We start from the raw sequence: 16,798 nt of genomic DNA, 5'->3' as shown, positions 1-16,798 counted from the left end.
ATTCACTTACCGTACACGGTGGCTGCATCCACGGCTCCCCATCGATCTGCATGGGCAGAGCTTTCTTTGTCCTGTAATGAGAATAAATGTGTGTTTACATCATCGTGTCATTTTTGTTTTAGGCAGATCAGCAGGGCTTTGTTACAGGACCGTAAACGACGTGATGATCTGCAGCGCATAACAAAAGCCTGGTGCCGGCTAACTCGGCTGTATTATGAAGTGTGAAAGAGTAAAGAGTGACTATTCAGTGTATGCAGATGAGGATAGTGGGGGGCAAATGTACATACGAGGGGTGCAAACAGGTCAGGACATGCCACAGCATAAAAATACAGTTTATTAATGAGTTTAAAAATGTAATAATGGACGTGCTGGACTGTATAACACTAGTAGGGTGAATTCCAGACCCTTTTCAATATTTTGTAAGCCTTACACACAGACAGACACTCCACAGGTAAGAATTTTACATGCATTTAACAGTACAGCCACATATTTCACCTGGTCCTGCCAAAACAATTCTAACCCCTCCAGCAGACTCATCAGCTTCATCAACAGTAGGGATGTAACGATTCACCACAATACAGTTAATACCCGATTCAAAAATTCCACAATTCAAATCGATTTGACATGTAAAATAAATCAATATTCACTCTAAACCTGCAGAGGGCGATGGCGCTACACACCTAGTCTTGTTGACGTCACTGGCGCTATACGCCTGGTTGCCAGAGTCGGGGTTTTTTAGCCAAATTAAGCTTAATTCAAAATTGTTTTGCATAGTTTGTACCTACCTCAGAAATTAAAGGGCATTCATTATTTAGATAAATACCAGATAATCACAAATACAATATTTTATTTTATGTTTTTAAGAGAAATAATAAAAGAGAAATTTGTCTTTAAAAAAATTGTATCGTGAACCCAGTATCGTGAATCACATCGCATCGTGGGTAGAGTGTATCGTTACATCCCTAATCAACAGTGCTGATAAAGGATTAAACATAATTTAGGAATAGCACAAATGCCAATCAGACCATATAACTTTTTAAAGCTTTTTATAGCTTCTGCCTTTCTTACAACAGGTAATGCACTAGATGTGGATGAAACACAGAGAGGAACCGTCAGGGTCCTCTAGGCCCTCAGAAAGCACCCAAGATTTATAAAAATAATATACAATCTATTAACATAATTTAAACATACACAAACCTAAGCAAATAAATCCGCCACACATGACTACTGTATTAAATTTGTGCTTGAATGTAAAGGGTTAAATAATAAAAAACCCTTTAGTCACCCTCTGTTGTACAAATAACAGTGCTGTATGGTTCTCCAGTGATACATTTATAGAGAACCAAGCAATCAGAATTTAATGAGACCAATTTCAAACGACTGCAAAATTGACCAATCATGTCGTCCCTTTAAATAGATGAGCTTTGTGTTTGCTAACTTTATGACGAGTTCCGCTCGCTGTCGTAGCTGTTTTGTTTTGAACTCCGACCTAAAATGTTTCTTTATATTCATAATGCAACAACACACAGAAATAAATTCAAATTTTGAAAGACACAAGTTAAGAAGAATAAGTTAAGGTCGGGGACAGAGGGTCGGGGTTTTAGAATCACAGGTTGGCTACTGCTCAAACACCTAATCTCAATTAGGAGGAGTGTCCACATAATTGTGGCCAGATTTATGCATGTCTTATTGTGAATGTGTTCCCTTAAAATCAGTCATGCACTTCACTGTGTGTGTGTGTGTGTGTGTGTGTGTGTGTGTGTGTGCGGCACTAACTTGATGGTGATTTGGGAGGTCTTGGCGAGCCGGACGGCACTCTTGAGGCCGGTGTAGATCTGTCCCATTTCTATTGCTCCCTCCAGTCCCACCACCTCCAGACGCTTGTCACTCATGTCTGAAAACACATCAGAGTCATTAAACACATTATTTATCCACTTCTGAACCATTTTAACTACCTAAAAAATTACCAAAATAATTCTGATTACTTTGGTCAGTCTAGACACAGAGGGACTGAACTGACCTTTAGTACCACAGCTTGAAATGGTGGTAAATTCTACATCAATTCAGGACATGTTCTGCATCTCTAGTTATTTTATGGTGATTTAACAGGCACAGGGATTTAACAGGGTGGAAAGCCAAAGGCAACTTCTCATAACTGCTGCAATTACGACCCCTGCTGGCTGATAGATGGCATCTACACAATAAGACGTGGGATAATGGAGATTGATCCTCCATGCACGATACAGATCTCTATATAATTTAAACCTGCCACTTGCAGGTAAAAAGAAGTGGTTGCCAGCTGCACATGTGTCAGAGGGGATGTGTGTGAGGGACCAAGGGAATTGGATATGACTTTAAAAATGCATTAATAGAACGTACAACCATTGACTTTGCTGTGAAATGGCAGAAGTCTGGGACGTTGTAGCCTAATGATTAAGATACTAGACTAGTAAGCAGAAGGTCACTGGTTCAAGCCCCACCACTGCCAGGTTGCTGCTGTTGGGCCCTTGAGCAAGGCCCTTAACCCTTAATTGCTGTCGCTTTGGATAAAGACGTCTGCTAAATGGCAAAAGTCTGTGCTGGTAGTCAGAGTAAGAGCAAACATCCAGCCGCTGTACAGACGTACCTTGAGGGCTGACCTTCAGGACATCGACGTCCACTATAACCTCAGGAACCTCCTGACCGGCTCGGTCGCTCTTTTTGGCCTCACCCCACAGGTTCGAGCCGCCGTGCATGCTGGGAATGTTCAGGACAGCGATGCCCTCCAAGGACTGGTTACCGAGGTCCAGCTGAACCCCGCAGCACTGGGTAAGAGGAACCGACACCAGAACACGTCAGATATGATTTACCAGAGTAAAAACAACAGACTAGAGATAAACAGAGACAGGATCTTCACCTCGATGCTCAGACACTCCTTGAGTTTTTTGCAGGAAGCTGAAATGGTCTCAGACGTGGCGAATTCAAAGTACCAGAGCTTGTTCTTCGTTCTGAACCCGACAGGAGAAAACGATGTGAAGAAAAGTGAGAGAAGAAAGACATCACACGATGCATGAACTCTGTGTGGAGTTTGCATGTTCTCCCTGTGTCTGTGTGGGTTTCCTAGTGTGTGTGTGTGTGTGTGCAGATCTTTACCTGCTGTTGAATTTCTGAGGATGTTTTTCTCTCATGGTGTGAAACCGGTGAGCGATCGAGGCGTCCTGTAACACAAACAGAGCTCCGGAATTTACTCCTGATCAACAGTTTTCCTTGTGGCAATAACAGTTCTAACACTCATCTAAGAAGTGTGTTTAAAAAGAACACAAGTGCCCAGTCTGTCATTCCTGAGGAACGTTTCTCTTACCACGCCGATGGAGAAGTAGTTGTTGATGATCTCATAAGGCACCGGGTCTCCTTTCTCCTCGTTATCGTCCGGTATCACCTGTACACTCCAGCGGTCCATCCGCACCGGAGTACTGAACTCAATGGCCTTCAGGATCCGGCTCAGGTCCACGCCATCATAACCTGTACACAATCACCCATCATAACCTGCACCCCATCATAACCTGTACACAATCACCCATCATAACCTGCACCCCATCATAACCTGTACACAATTACCCCATCATAACCTGCACCCCATCATAACCTGTACACAATCACCCCATAATAACCTGCACCCCATCATAACCTGCACACAATCACCCCATCATAACCTGCACCCCATCATAACCTGCACACAATCACCCCATCATAACCTGCACCCCATCATAACCTGCACACAATCACCCCATCATAACCTGTACGCAATCACACCATCATAACCCACACCCCATTATAACCTGCACCCATCTAAACCTGCACACAATCACCCCATCATCACCCCATCATAACCTGCACACAATCACCCCATCATAACCTGCACCCCATTATAACCTGCACACAATCACCCCATCATAACCTGCACACAATCACCCATCATAACCTGCACCCCATCATAACCTGTACACAATTACCCCATCATAACCTGCACCCCATCATAACCTGTACACAATCACCCCATAATAACCTGCACCCCATCATAACCTGCACACAATCACCCCATCATAACCTGCACCCCATCATAACCTGCACACAATCACCCCATCATAACCTGCACCCCATCATAACCTGCACACAATCACCCCATCATAACCTGTACGCAATCACACCATCATAACCCACACCCCATTATAACCTGCACCCATCTAAACCTGCACACAATCACCCCATCATCACCCCATCATAACCTGCACACAATCACCCCATCATAACCTGCACCCCATCATAACCTGCACACAATCACCCCATCATAACCTGCACACAATCACCCCATCATAACCTGCACCCCATCATAACCTGCACACAATCACCCCATCATAACCTGCACCCCATCATAACCTGCACACAATCACCCCATCATAACCTGTACGCAATCACACCATCATAACCCGCACCCCATTATAACCTGCACCCATCTAAACCTGCACACAATCACCCCATCATCACCCCATCATAACCTGCACACAATCACCCCATCATAACCTGCACCCCATTATAACCTGCACACAATCACCCCATCATAACCTGCACACAATCACCCATCATAACCTGCACCCCATCATAATCTGCACCCCATCATAACCTGCACCCCATCATAACCTGCACCCCATTATAACCTGCACCCATCTAAACCTGCACACAATCACACCATCATAACCTGCACCTAAATTGACCGTATGTGATCATAAATGCAGCGGCTGCAGAGCCGTCCTTACCTCCTCCCCACCGCAGACACCGGGCAAGATCATTTCCTGTGCCGAGAGGAAGCACAGCCACCGGAGGACGCACCGGCAAGCTCGCCTTATCTACCGGGGTGTAGAGAATCGATTTACAGTAAAACCAGTGCCACTGTGTTCTATCTAAATATAATCTTATTGCGCCATCTAGCGACAGCATTCAGAAAACACTAAATTAAAACAGTATTTGTATAATATTAATTATTGACCTATTGCATCGAGGATCCAGCCAACAGTCCCGTCACCTCCACACACTAATATTCTGTAATCCTGAAGGTCCCTGAAGAAGCTCAACCTGGTGGGAAAGGTTTCAAAAACGGGTTTGTTTATAAATCCCGAAAGTTCATTACAGGTTTGTATCCCTGAAACAACAAGCAAAAATAATAAAGCCAACAAAAAAACGGTATGTTTCTAATACTAAGCTCAAACCATTAGCGAAATCTCTTACCCTGGTGCTGGTCCTCCGTTACACAGGTTATAAACCTGTCGAGGGTTTAACAGGTACTGGAACTTACGAAAGACCCTGTAAAACAAAATTAATACATTTTATGGATTTAAATTGGTTTCACCAGCCCCGTTACACAGTTACACACATTTTTTTTACTTTATTTTGAGAGTAAATTCAAAATATTTACATTTTAAGAATACAGTTGCAATGTTACGAGAATAAAGTTGAAGTAGCATGGTTTCTTGCAAATGAACAAACTGATGCTGATGTGCCAGGAGATTTTATATTTTCTTTATTTGTGAAACCGATATAAAAGCATAATTTAATCCTTAACATCCTTCATTTTAACAGCAGAGGTTCATTATTATCTTCCTGTTACACACTGTCATAATATTTCAACATTATTCTCAAAGTATTACAATTAAATATTATTTATCATACATATATCATACAAAAAATGGAATTAATTATGAAAAATGTGGTTGATGTCCGGTCACTAAAAGCTAAAAACCCTGACAGGGTTTTTATTTTAGATTTCCTCTGTATTTTCAGTATGATTAAAAGTTAAACATTTTACTGTATTTGTTCATTTAGGAATGTGATATAATAACCTTACCTCACACCCTGCTTCCCTCCACTTTTGGGGTTCACAAAGACCAGAAGAGGGTGAGTGTTTGGAATAGCCATGGCCTGTGAACAAAAAATAACACCAGATACACAGTTTTACACCCGTTCCTTCTCAAAAATATTCCAAAATAAATCAAACTTACTGCCAAACCCACAGACACAACCATAATAAATACACTACATGGTCAAAAGTACTTGGACACCCCTTTTAATTGTTGAATTCACACGTTTCAGTCACAACAATTGCTAACAGGTGTAACGAATCAGTTACATATAAAGGATGCTATAAACAATGCAGCAAGAGTTTAGGGAAGGCCCTTTCCTGTTCCAGCATGACTGTGCAAGCTTTTTAAAGACATGAAGAAAAGCTCCAGTGTCCTGCACAGAGCCCTGACCTCAGCCCCACCAAATAGCTTTGAAATAAATCGGAACATCAACTGAGGCTTTCTTGACCAACCCGTCACTATCTGATTCAGCACAAACCCGATTTTTCTAGAAAACTTGAGACGTTTTCTAAAGTGCAATAAAAGCAAGAATCTTCTCTGTCATTTTATTTCTTGAAAACCGACAACCGACAAGATCTGACACCTGCAATACACTCGAAAAAGAGCGGTAAGGACCACACCCACACAAAGCCTGAGCTTCTAGCCTGAAACCACAAGCTAAATGAACCCTCACACACACACACACACACATGTGTGGCCTGTGGTCCCACTAGCTGTATGCAGCTGGTTTAAAATGTCAGTGTGGAACAGTGCAGAACAAAGTGAGCTGTTCCGCCTCAATGCTCATACAGTAATGCAGGGCTGTGAAAAAGTAAACGCCCCCTCTCTGTATCCCTTCTTATTGCATATTTAAATCATTTAAAGCATCACACATGTTGTTAAACTATTTGATTTATTTCAGGAACAAAGTTATCCAACACCCATATCAGCAATTTTTCACCATTGCCAATAACTGGCTGTATTACCTTTAACATCAATAATTCAAACTGAACACTTTTCTTAAATGTAAAATTTCATCGTTCACATCAGGGTTTAATTCTCGATTTGGACTAAGCCGTAACAAAACCACAATTTTGTTTATACTATAAATCACTGTCTTTGTTTCTTTGTTGCCAGAAATAATCAGAATCTTGTTGTTCTAAACATATTACATTCCATTTATCTGCCTATAGAATCTGGATTTAATACATATTAATATTTATATTTATAGAGTTTCCCCTTTCTCTCCAAATCGAGTTGTATCTAGTTCCCCAGTTGTATCTCCTGTACTGCTGCAGACCCCTAATATGTGTGTTTTGATACATGTGCAGTAGCCAACCACTTCTTTTCACCTTCTTTACAAGGTGGATTCACACAGGGATCAGTATCACATATGAAGAGTCACGCACTGCACTAACCATCCAGCAGAGGGTGTGACAGCGGCAGCGGCAATGAGGAATTCCTTTTGTCATCCCTCCCTCAGACACAGCCAATCGGCCGATAGCAGCTGAGATTCAACCTTAAGATCTCAGCAGTGGACGAGCACGTTACGCCCCTTGTATCCCTGTATCCTTATATTTTACCATAATTACTGCTTGTTGTGTTAAAATGCTGAAGTGTAATTAGGACTCACCTGCAGTACCTGCCCATCAGGTGTGGTGTTGAGGTCACTGTCATCTGATGAACCGTTCTTTACACAGTTTGCCCTCTCCTAAAAAACAGAGCAGTGAGAGAGAAAGCAGTGTAAGAGAGCAGTGAGAGTATATACCTGTTCTTTTTTATTTAATTATACTATTTAAATGCTTTGACAATACAAATATGTGAATTTGTCAGAAGTGAGGGAGAGCAGTGAGAGAGAAGTGAGAGAGAGAGGAGTGCGAGAGAGTAGTGAGAGACCAGTAAGAAAGTAAGAGAGAGGTTAGGAAGAGAGCAGTGAGAGAGAGAGCAATAAACTGTAAAAGCGTAATAGTTTTATTGTACAAGTTTTACTACGTAAGCAAAACTAGGTATATTTAATATTTTATATATATTTATAAATGTCTCGTCTGCCTGTATTTGTATATGTTCAGGTTCTATGTTCATGTGTAGGGTACAAAGGCGGTCAGTTCCAAGGTTCAGGTACATTTTCTCCACTGAGTCCAGGCGTGTGAAGCCACAATAACTATTTTAATGACTACTAATGTATAAACAAATGTTTTATTAGCATCATTAACTGATAAGAAAGCAATAAATGCCAACCTATGTACCAATTATCCTCTCTTGGACTCTCAGGTAGAGATAGCTGAGGGATCAATAGAATTTATCCACAAATCTCATATTAGATGACCAACATCTTTAAATGAACACTTTTAGAGAATAATGTGAAGCACGCTACCTTCATGACAGGGTAAATGGCCCAGGGTGGTAGAATGTGGTCTCTCAGAGGGCCACAGTTACACTCTGAAGGTTCCTGGTTCACACATTCGTCATGACGCTAAAACAAAGAGACAAAAACAGACAAAAAAGGAGGAGCTGACGCAGGTCAAGGGTACTTACTGGTCTCTGTTTATAAGTATTTATACAATATTTATTTATAAAAGAGCAGCATGGTGCCCAGGTGGCGCAGCAGGATATTCCGCTAGCACACCAGCGCCAGGATTCTGAACTCCTCAGTTCGAAACTCGGTCGCCTGGGCACCATCTAGTGGGCATAACTGGCAGTGCCTGCAGCAGACACGTTTCTACTAGAGTGGGATGACCGGACTATGTGGGCGGGGTCTTCAAATGCTGTGTAAGGACCCCGATTGGCAGATAGAGGCGCCTGAGCAGATGCATGGGTGGAAAAGGGTTCCGCTAAGGGCTGCATGCGGGTCTGAGGAGGCGTGAGCAGCAATATACCCACCTCATCTGCAATCAGGGATCCTCCAGCAGCGGGTAGCGCTCACAGCAAGAAGGGCCTGGGTTTGATTCCCCAGCCGGGTGGTCCGGGTCCTTTCTGTGTGGAGTTTGCATGTTCTCCTTGTGGCCGTGTGGGTTTCCTCCAGGTGCTCCGGTTTAATCATAATGTGTGTGTGTTTGTCCTGTGATGAACTGGCAACCTGTCTGCTGTATTTCCTGCATTTCGCCCAATGAATCTGACCCACTGGGACCCTGACCAGGATAAATTGGTGGTAAAACAGCCTGTGAATACATGAATGAGTAAAAAATCCAGACTCTCACCATGGTATGGCACCACACACAGCGTTTGCCCGTCAGACTCTTGATCTTCTTCTGACACTTCTCACACTTGCCCGAGTCGCAGTTTCCGCTCACCCAGTCGTGAGTCGAGATCTGAGCAAACACACAAACAATGATATTAAAATAATATATAAAACTGTTCCTAATATCAGCAATATTGTGGAAATATCTGGAAAAGACATCCGACCCATGTTACGTCCATTTGTGCGTCCTCTGTACAACCTGGTCCCACTGTGATCTACAAGATGTCACATAAAGCCTCCACAAGGGGGCGTTCGCATACAGGTTCATTTCATGTTTATTTATTTTTTGGCTTGTGACCCATAGAGGATTCCTCATCACTGCTGCAGTTACGACCTCTACTGGTTGATCGATGCAGTGCACAGAGACGGGGAATAACAGAGACTCTCTGTGCGCGATACGGCTCTCTATATGAACCCGCCTGGTGCAGGTGATAAGAAGCGCTCAGTACTGCGCGTGTGTCAGAGGGGGGTGTGATAGTCACGGGTGTCATCGGTCAGGACTGGAGGTATGCAGCAGTAGAGGAAGCACTGGGAGGACACGACACTGCTATGCACATTTCTGTGCATTCTTGTGGAGGCTTTATGCACATCTTGTAAACCACAGTGGGACCAGATTGACCACATATTTATTACTAAGTATATTAAGTTTTGTGTTTCGTTTTGTGCGTTGTTCGTGTTGCCTGGGTCACAGTAAAAAACACGGACAATAAGCTGTTAGCATACTAGCTCGCACGCTGACAGAGCCGTGGTGCGTACACGGAGAGAGACGAGAGTTTCGGCAGCCACATTCAAATCACCAGAACTCACTCAGGCAGAACCACCCACATACATGACACAGATCGTGAAGTCGGAGTGTGTAAGCTTACCCCGGCGTCTTTCTTGGATTTGACGTAGGTTCGGGTGCAGGGGGTCGGAGTCCTGTTGGCACAGCGTCCGTGCACCGTGAGCTTGCACCCTGCAGGGGGAGACAGGAGGCGATGAGTTCGAGTCGGGGTATAAAAACGAGGCCGTGAGGTTAAATAGTTATGAGACGCTGAGGTACTGACATGTGCAGCACAGGCCCTGTTTGCGCAGACCCAGCAGCATGCTCTGGCACACGTTACAGTACGTCGGCTTGTTGAAGTGCTTCATCCTCCAGAGGTGCTGCCCGTCCCTCTGTGTCATCTGACGAGAGGAGGGGAAGGAAGTTATTACAGAGGTGTTACAGATGTGTTACTTCCATCCTCCTAAACCAGCCGCCCCTCGTGATCAGAAGGACGTGAGGTCACAGGGTTGAATTCAGTGTTTACTAAACGCCAGTGTGTGTATTTTTAGAGCTGATTTGCATATTCAAATAAACCAAAACAACAGGAAAACATGAAGCTGGGGAGAAGATGGCAAAAACAGATGCCCACGACTATTAAATAAACCAATAATATAATAAATTGTTGTTTTAAACTATTAATTTTACTATTAATTAATTTTTATTTTCTCCCAATTTGTAGTCAGCTTATCTTCCGCTGCTGGTGGATCCCTGATTGCAGTCGAGGTGGGTATATTGCTGCTCACGCCTCCTCCGACCCGCCCGGAACCCTTTTTCACCCATGCATTCTGCACAGGCGCCTCCCCATCTGCCAATCAGGGTCCTTACACAGCGTTTGAAGACCCCGCCCACATAGTCCGGTCATCCCACCCTAGCAGAAACGTGTCTGCTGCAGGCACTGCCGATTATGCCCGCTAGATGGCGCCCAGCCGACCGGTGGCAACCCAGAGTTTCGAACCGAGGAGTTCAGAATCTCGGCGTTGGTGTGCTAGCGGAATATCCCGCTGCGCCACCTGGACACATGGTATTCACTTTCTAAGCCGCTTATCCCAGCGTTTCCCAACTTTTTTACATTTACATTTTCAGCATTTAGTGGACGCTTTTACCCAAAGCGACTTGCAGTACACAGTCTAAGCAATTGAGGGTTAAGGGCCTTGCTCAAGGGCCCAACAGTGCAACCTGACAGTAGGGGGGTTTGCACCAGCAACCTTCTGCTTACTAGTCCAGTACCCTAAACATTAGGGTACAACTGCCCTACAACTGCCCTTACAACAAAGCTACAACTTCACTGATTGGCGGGGGAGGGAGGATCACAAACGATGTAAAATGAGCTTTTTTCGCTGCAATGAGACACTGCTCCCACCTAGGGGTGATACCAGACAATAACACCCGAAATAGGAGCAGTGAAAACTGCTTTTCTAGCAATCTCTAGTTATTCATTCTTTCTGTGCAGCCCGGTAATAAATAGCCCACGGAGTACCTCCAATTAACCTGACTGCATGTCTATGAGCTCTGAGAGGAAAGAAAGGACCCAGATCGTTCCACTTGGGAATCGAACCCAGGACCACAACAGTTGCTAACAGGAGTGATAAATCACGTATATACAGATATAAAGGACATGATATGCTTCTAATTTTGCAGCAGCAGTAGTTTAGGGAAGGCCCTTTCATGTTCCAGCATAAACCAAGCTCTATAAAGACATGAAGAAACTCCAGTGTCCTGCACAAAGCCCTGACCTCAACAGCTCTGGAATGAACCGGAAGATCAACTGAGGCTTCCTTTGGAGTGAATGGAAACACATTCCCACAGAAATACTTCAAAGTCTTGTGAGAAGCCTTCTCAGAGGAGCAGCTGTTGTTCTAGCTGAAAAGATCACACAGGGGTCAACGTGTGCTTTTGAACTGGACTGTCCAACATGCTTAAGGTCATGTGTCCAAATACTTTTGGCCGTATAGTGTATAGTGTTGCTGGCTTATAAATACTCGAATTGTGTAACATAAAGCCCGAGCCTGTGAGGGGGGCTTATTTTTGTCCTGTAGGTGGTAAATATAAGAGTCCGGTGTGAACAGTGACCACTCCAAAAAAAAACTCGATTCATTCCTGGTGTTTATGATTCCCTTCGATTGTTTATAAACTTGAGACAGCAGTGCATTGTGGGCACACTAGGGCACTTTGAGTCATTTAGACCTTTTGTTTATTTAAGCTAAGCACTATTTATAGTGAGAAAACCATCAGTGAGTCACAAAGCCGCCGGTCTCAGAGCACACAGGCAATGCGAAACTGAGACGCACCGAAATAAACCATGAGTCGACCTAAAAGTGTGCACGACACCCCCACAGTGAGGGGCGCGAATAGGCCGAGGGGAAATCCTGCCGCTCCGAGGTCTGTATGTGGTTTAGCAGGGGCTCGGTCACTAACTTGGTCACGTACAGATAAGACGGAGGTGTACATTTGTCACATTTTAAAGGCCGAAGGTCATCAAGGTAGCTGAGGGGACATTAATATGGTACAAAGATCTCATCACGATACTAAACAGGACTAGTACTAGTACTTCATGTACAGACACATGATATATCAGCTTAATTTATTCAGTGGTCCGGTTATAAGCCACACCCAGGATATAGATCCATCTAGTGTGTGTGTATACAGTAACTGGTTCTGGTCAATTTCTTGCTCTGTTACCCACATAAAATGAACTATTAATAAAAAGGAACCCCACAGGACCCCTACTGACCGGGTGGTGTTTGGGTAATGGACTATTCTCAGCACTGAAATGAAACACACACGTGTCGTTCTGCTATAAGTGCATCAGGTTCAGCAGTGTTGGGATTTTTAACAGAGCACCAGTGAGCATTTAATATATTAATAGTAGTCGACCTCCTCCTAGTGACTTGAAGAGTCTCCACTCTTATGGAAATGCTACGTCTGTGGGAATTTGCACACATTCGGTCAGATTGGCTCACAATCAGTGTTCCGTTTCATCTCAAGGCTGTCAGACTGGGTTGAGGTCAGCGCTTTGTGCAGGTTTCTCTATGAACCTTGGCAAAATGCTTCCCTAAACTGTTGCCATAAAGCTAATTTATATTAATATTTTAGGAAGGGTCTGGCTCAGATACCGAAACTCGAACCACACGCACTTCAAGCCACATAGTCACTCAAAAAAGCTGTGAATGACCTGTGTGGGGGCTTAAAGCCATAATAACTCGAGACTGCTTTGTAATAAATAAAGTAAATGTGCCTGCATGGCCTAGCCGATATCCTGAGCTAAAATAATACAAGATTTTTGAGTCCATCAAAGGAGCCCTCGTAATTTTGGTGAACTGAAATTCATAATCCAGAATTAGCCAGGAGAAAGTGGAGAAAGCTCTGATCTCAACATTAATAATCATCTTTAGAATGAATTGGAACTGAATTTAGAGTCAGATCTTATCCAACATGAGTGTACAGGCACATGTTCCCACATACACATTCCAAAATCATGCGTTTTTAATGTAGTGGCTGCATGGATACTGGTGTGTATCGTGTAAGTACGTCTGAGAGAACGGTGATAAATCAGCAGAACGTGGCATCCTCGATTGTTGAACTTGTATCTGTGTATGTGTGTGTGTGTGTGTGTGTGTGTGTGTGTGTGTGTTCAAGGCCACATTTTAACACTGTGTTAATGCCAAGCACAATAAAGCACCACTTCCCACTTCCTACCACAGTCACAGCTCAGGGCCGAGCGTAGATGTGGAGAGTTAATCTCACCCTCATTCACAGCACTTACTCCAGTATTACAGTAAAACAGAAATAATCATAAATAAACCAGACATACTTCCCAAAAACTCACCAAACTGCTATTACAGGGTACTTTACTTTATAGTACAGGCCACATATCGACAGGGTTGAGGTCAGACTTTGGAAAGGTCATTTCAAAAGCTTGATTAAATATTTATTATTTATAAATTCTATACAGTTTCTGCAAATCATCAGTTCCACTGGCAGTAACACTAGCAGTAGTAATAATAGCAGTAGTAGGAACAGTGGCAGTGGTAATAGTAATAGTAGTAATTGTATCTGTGGTAGTAGTAGTAATTATAGTAGTAGTAATAGTGGTAGTAATTGTAGAAGTAATTATAGTAGTAGTAATGGTGGTAATTGTGTTAGTAATAGTGGTGGTAAGATGTAATAGTAGTTATAGTAGTAGTAATAGTGGTAGTAATTGTATCTGTAGTAGTAGTAATTATAGTAGTAGTAATAGTAGTAGTAATAGTAGTAGTAATAGTAGTAATTGTATCTGTAGTAGTAGTAGTAATTATAGTAGTAGTAGTAGTGGTAGTAATTGTAGAAGTAGTTATAGTAGTAGTAATGGTGGTGGTAAGATGTAATAGTAGTTATAATAGTAGTAATAGTGGTAGTAATTGTATCTGTAATAGTAGTAATTATAGTAGTAGTAATAGTAGTAGTAATAATAGTAGTAATAGTAGATGTAGTAGTAGTTAATAGTAGTAGTAGTAGTAATAATGGTGGTAACTGTATCTGTAGAAGTAGTTGTAGAAGTAGTTATAGTAGTAGTAATGGTGGTGGTAATTGTGTTAGTAATAGTGGTGGTAAGATGTAATAGAAGTTATACTAGTGGTAATAGTGGTGGTAAGATGTAATAGAAGTTATACTAGTGGTAATAGTGGTGGTAAGATGTAATAGAAGTTATACTAGTGGTAATAGTGGTGGTGAGATGTAATAGTAGTTATACTAGTGGTAATAGTGGTGGTGAGATGTAATAGTAGTTATACTAGTGGTAATAGTGGTGGAAATTCAGACACAGTTTTCTGTAATTAAATACATCTAAGTTTGGTACTTGAGCAAATTCCCCAGCATCAGATCAATTTCTCTACCATCACACATTCTAAACCATGAAATCAGCCGCTCTGATCCGTGTGGGTTTCTAACCTTCAGCCCGAGCAGAACCAGCAGAGGAACGTTGTTCATCCCTCCTTCCACCCACTCGTCTAACGACACAGTTCCACTGCTGTCTGAGTCAATCGCCGTCATCATGTCCTTCAGCACCTGAAACACACACGCAAAATGAGTCTGTGTGTGTGTGTGTGTGTGTGTGTGTGTGTATGCACTGCTATGTATTAACACTAGCATTACCAGAATGAGAAAACGATGAATTGAGGATTAACACTTTGGCACATAAAATGATTAAAAGCTAAAAGCTAGACTAATATTGGTGTTTATCATGTGGCAGAATTAGTGGGATTGTTTTTTCTACCGCACGTGTTACTAACAGGTGAACAAACTCGAGAGCAGCCAGGCAATTTACATAGACAAACACTGACTGTAGAAACGCTTGTACTAAAGAACTCGGTGACTTTAAACGGAACGCTTTTGTAGGACGCCGTGTTTCCAACCAGCGAGTCTGTTTACGTTCCACCTGGTTTAATTTCTGCCCCTGGCGCCTGTATTTGAAAACATCTAGAGGCAAAATGGCTCAGCTGTGAAACATCACATGCTCACAGAGTACAGCATTACTTATTCCTGAACTCCAGCATCACTGGGAAGCACCGTCAGTAAAAGAACAGTTTCTTAAGAGCTGCTTTTATTGGGTCTTCATGACTGAGCAGTCACACAAGCCTAAGATCACCATGCACAAAGCCAGTGTTTTAAATCACACCATGTCAGCAAAATGCATCACACAGGACAACACTGTATGGGTCAAGCATTCCGGCCTGTACTGGTTCGTTAGATGTACGCCACGCATGCACCAGCACAACTGTAAAGAACATGTTAAAGAATGAATCATCTGAATGTGTAATTTAGATTTATTAGACATGGGGTGTCCAGAGCTTGAACTCTCCGAGTTGAACCTTAACTCTGCTACTGATCAGCTGGGAGCCCTATAGCGGGCACAATCGGCAGTGCCTGCAGCAGACAAAATAGGCCACAACGTCAGCTGGGTGGAAAAAGACCGGACTAAAAAAGTGGGTGGAGTCTTCAAACACTGTGTAAGGACCCTGTTTAGTAGCTTGAGGTGCCTGTTTAGAAGTGCACAGAGATCGATGCGTGACTCTCCGTGTGCTATATCCGGCCTCATGTGCGAGGTAAGTACGGGCAAATAAGACGGGGTCAGTGGACGGATGCACGCATCGGAGGAAGTGTGGGTCAGGCAAATATACCCTCCTTGGATGAGATCGGGATCCCAGCAGCGGAACACTAATTGGTTACGCTAAAAACGAGAGAAAAAAGGAGAAAATGCACAAATAAAAATTAAAAAAAGAAAGGTTGGGTCAGGAAGGGCATCCGGTGTGGCGTCCACTGTGAATAGGAACAGCCATCAGAAGAAAAAATAAAAGTAAATAAATCGGGGTAGATCTTGATTCTTCCAACTATAAACTATTTATTTGTTTGTTTAGACTATTTGTTTCAATTCCAGTTTGTAGTGTGTGTACCTGTAGCCCATAATAATAGTTTACAAAACTAGTAGCAAACGCCTTATAGTTTCTACACGTGGACATTAAAATGTTCAAATGTTTTTTTATACATTTAAATTAGAGATTTATGCAGCATCTACCTGATTTATTACCTTCCTCATCTGACTGGAGATAATGTGGGGTGTTCCTACGACCTGAGCTGGTGTCCCATCTAGTCTTCTCTTCCTCAGGACACCCAGCTATGTATTTTGGCCACCCATTATTTAACCAGGGGTGTCAAAACTTTTGCATATGACTGTACACACACACACACACACATACACACACACACAGAACCGGAACCAGAACCAGAACCAGAACCAGACACACAAACATTAACTTACAGGTCTGAGTTCTGACACGTCCCAACCCAGGTAGTCTGCAGCGTGCATCATTTGGGCGATAATCCGATCCACTTCCTGTCGGCAGAAAT

The 16,798-nt window shown here is 42.9% G+C and overlaps 1 protein-coding gene across 2 annotated transcripts in view; it reads right to left on the bottom strand.

Annotated features, from left to right (window-relative positions):
- Positions 1 to 16,798, bottom strand: part of dgkaa (diacylglycerol kinase, alpha a) — a 50,216-nt gene that overhangs the window by 1,424 nt on the left and 31,994 nt on the right. Inside the window, exons 7-23 of one of the 2 annotated variants that reach the window (XM_063014860.1) lie at positions 16,710 to 16,784; positions 14,843 to 14,959; positions 10,158 to 10,275; positions 9,978 to 10,066; positions 9,071 to 9,181; positions 8,248 to 8,346; positions 7,507 to 7,584; positions 5,879 to 5,952; positions 5,263 to 5,337; positions 5,024 to 5,109; positions 4,794 to 4,883; positions 3,341 to 3,501; positions 3,133 to 3,197; positions 2,897 to 2,987; positions 2,627 to 2,804; positions 1,777 to 1,894; positions 11 to 71 (exon numbers count right to left, since the gene is read on the bottom strand). In XM_063014860.1, the coding sequence (XP_062870930.1) occupies positions 11 to 71; positions 1,777 to 1,894; positions 2,627 to 2,804; positions 2,897 to 2,987; positions 3,133 to 3,197; positions 3,341 to 3,501; positions 4,794 to 4,883; positions 5,024 to 5,109; positions 5,263 to 5,337; positions 5,879 to 5,952; positions 7,507 to 7,584; positions 8,248 to 8,346; positions 9,071 to 9,181; positions 9,978 to 10,066; positions 10,158 to 10,275; positions 14,843 to 14,959; positions 16,710 to 16,784 (1,686 nt within the window). Of the gene's footprint in view, positions 1 to 10; positions 72 to 1,776; positions 1,895 to 2,626; positions 2,805 to 2,896; positions 2,988 to 3,132; positions 3,198 to 3,340; positions 3,502 to 4,793; positions 4,884 to 5,023; positions 5,110 to 5,262; positions 5,338 to 5,878; positions 5,953 to 7,506; positions 7,585 to 8,247; positions 8,347 to 9,070; positions 9,182 to 9,977; positions 10,067 to 10,157; positions 10,276 to 14,842; positions 14,960 to 16,478; positions 16,539 to 16,709; positions 16,785 to 16,798 lie in introns of those variants that run through there. The other variant, XM_063014861.1, reaches the window with a different exon arrangement.

This window comes from Trichomycterus rosablanca, chromosome 19 (assembly GCF_030014385.1).
Source record: "Trichomycterus rosablanca isolate fTriRos1 chromosome 19, fTriRos1.hap1, whole genome shotgun sequence".
Taxonomy (NCBI): Eukaryota; Metazoa; Chordata; class Actinopteri; order Siluriformes; family Trichomycteridae; genus Trichomycterus; species Trichomycterus rosablanca.
Note: the sequence above shows the minus strand (reverse complement) of the source record. Positions and strands in the feature narration are given on the sequence as shown.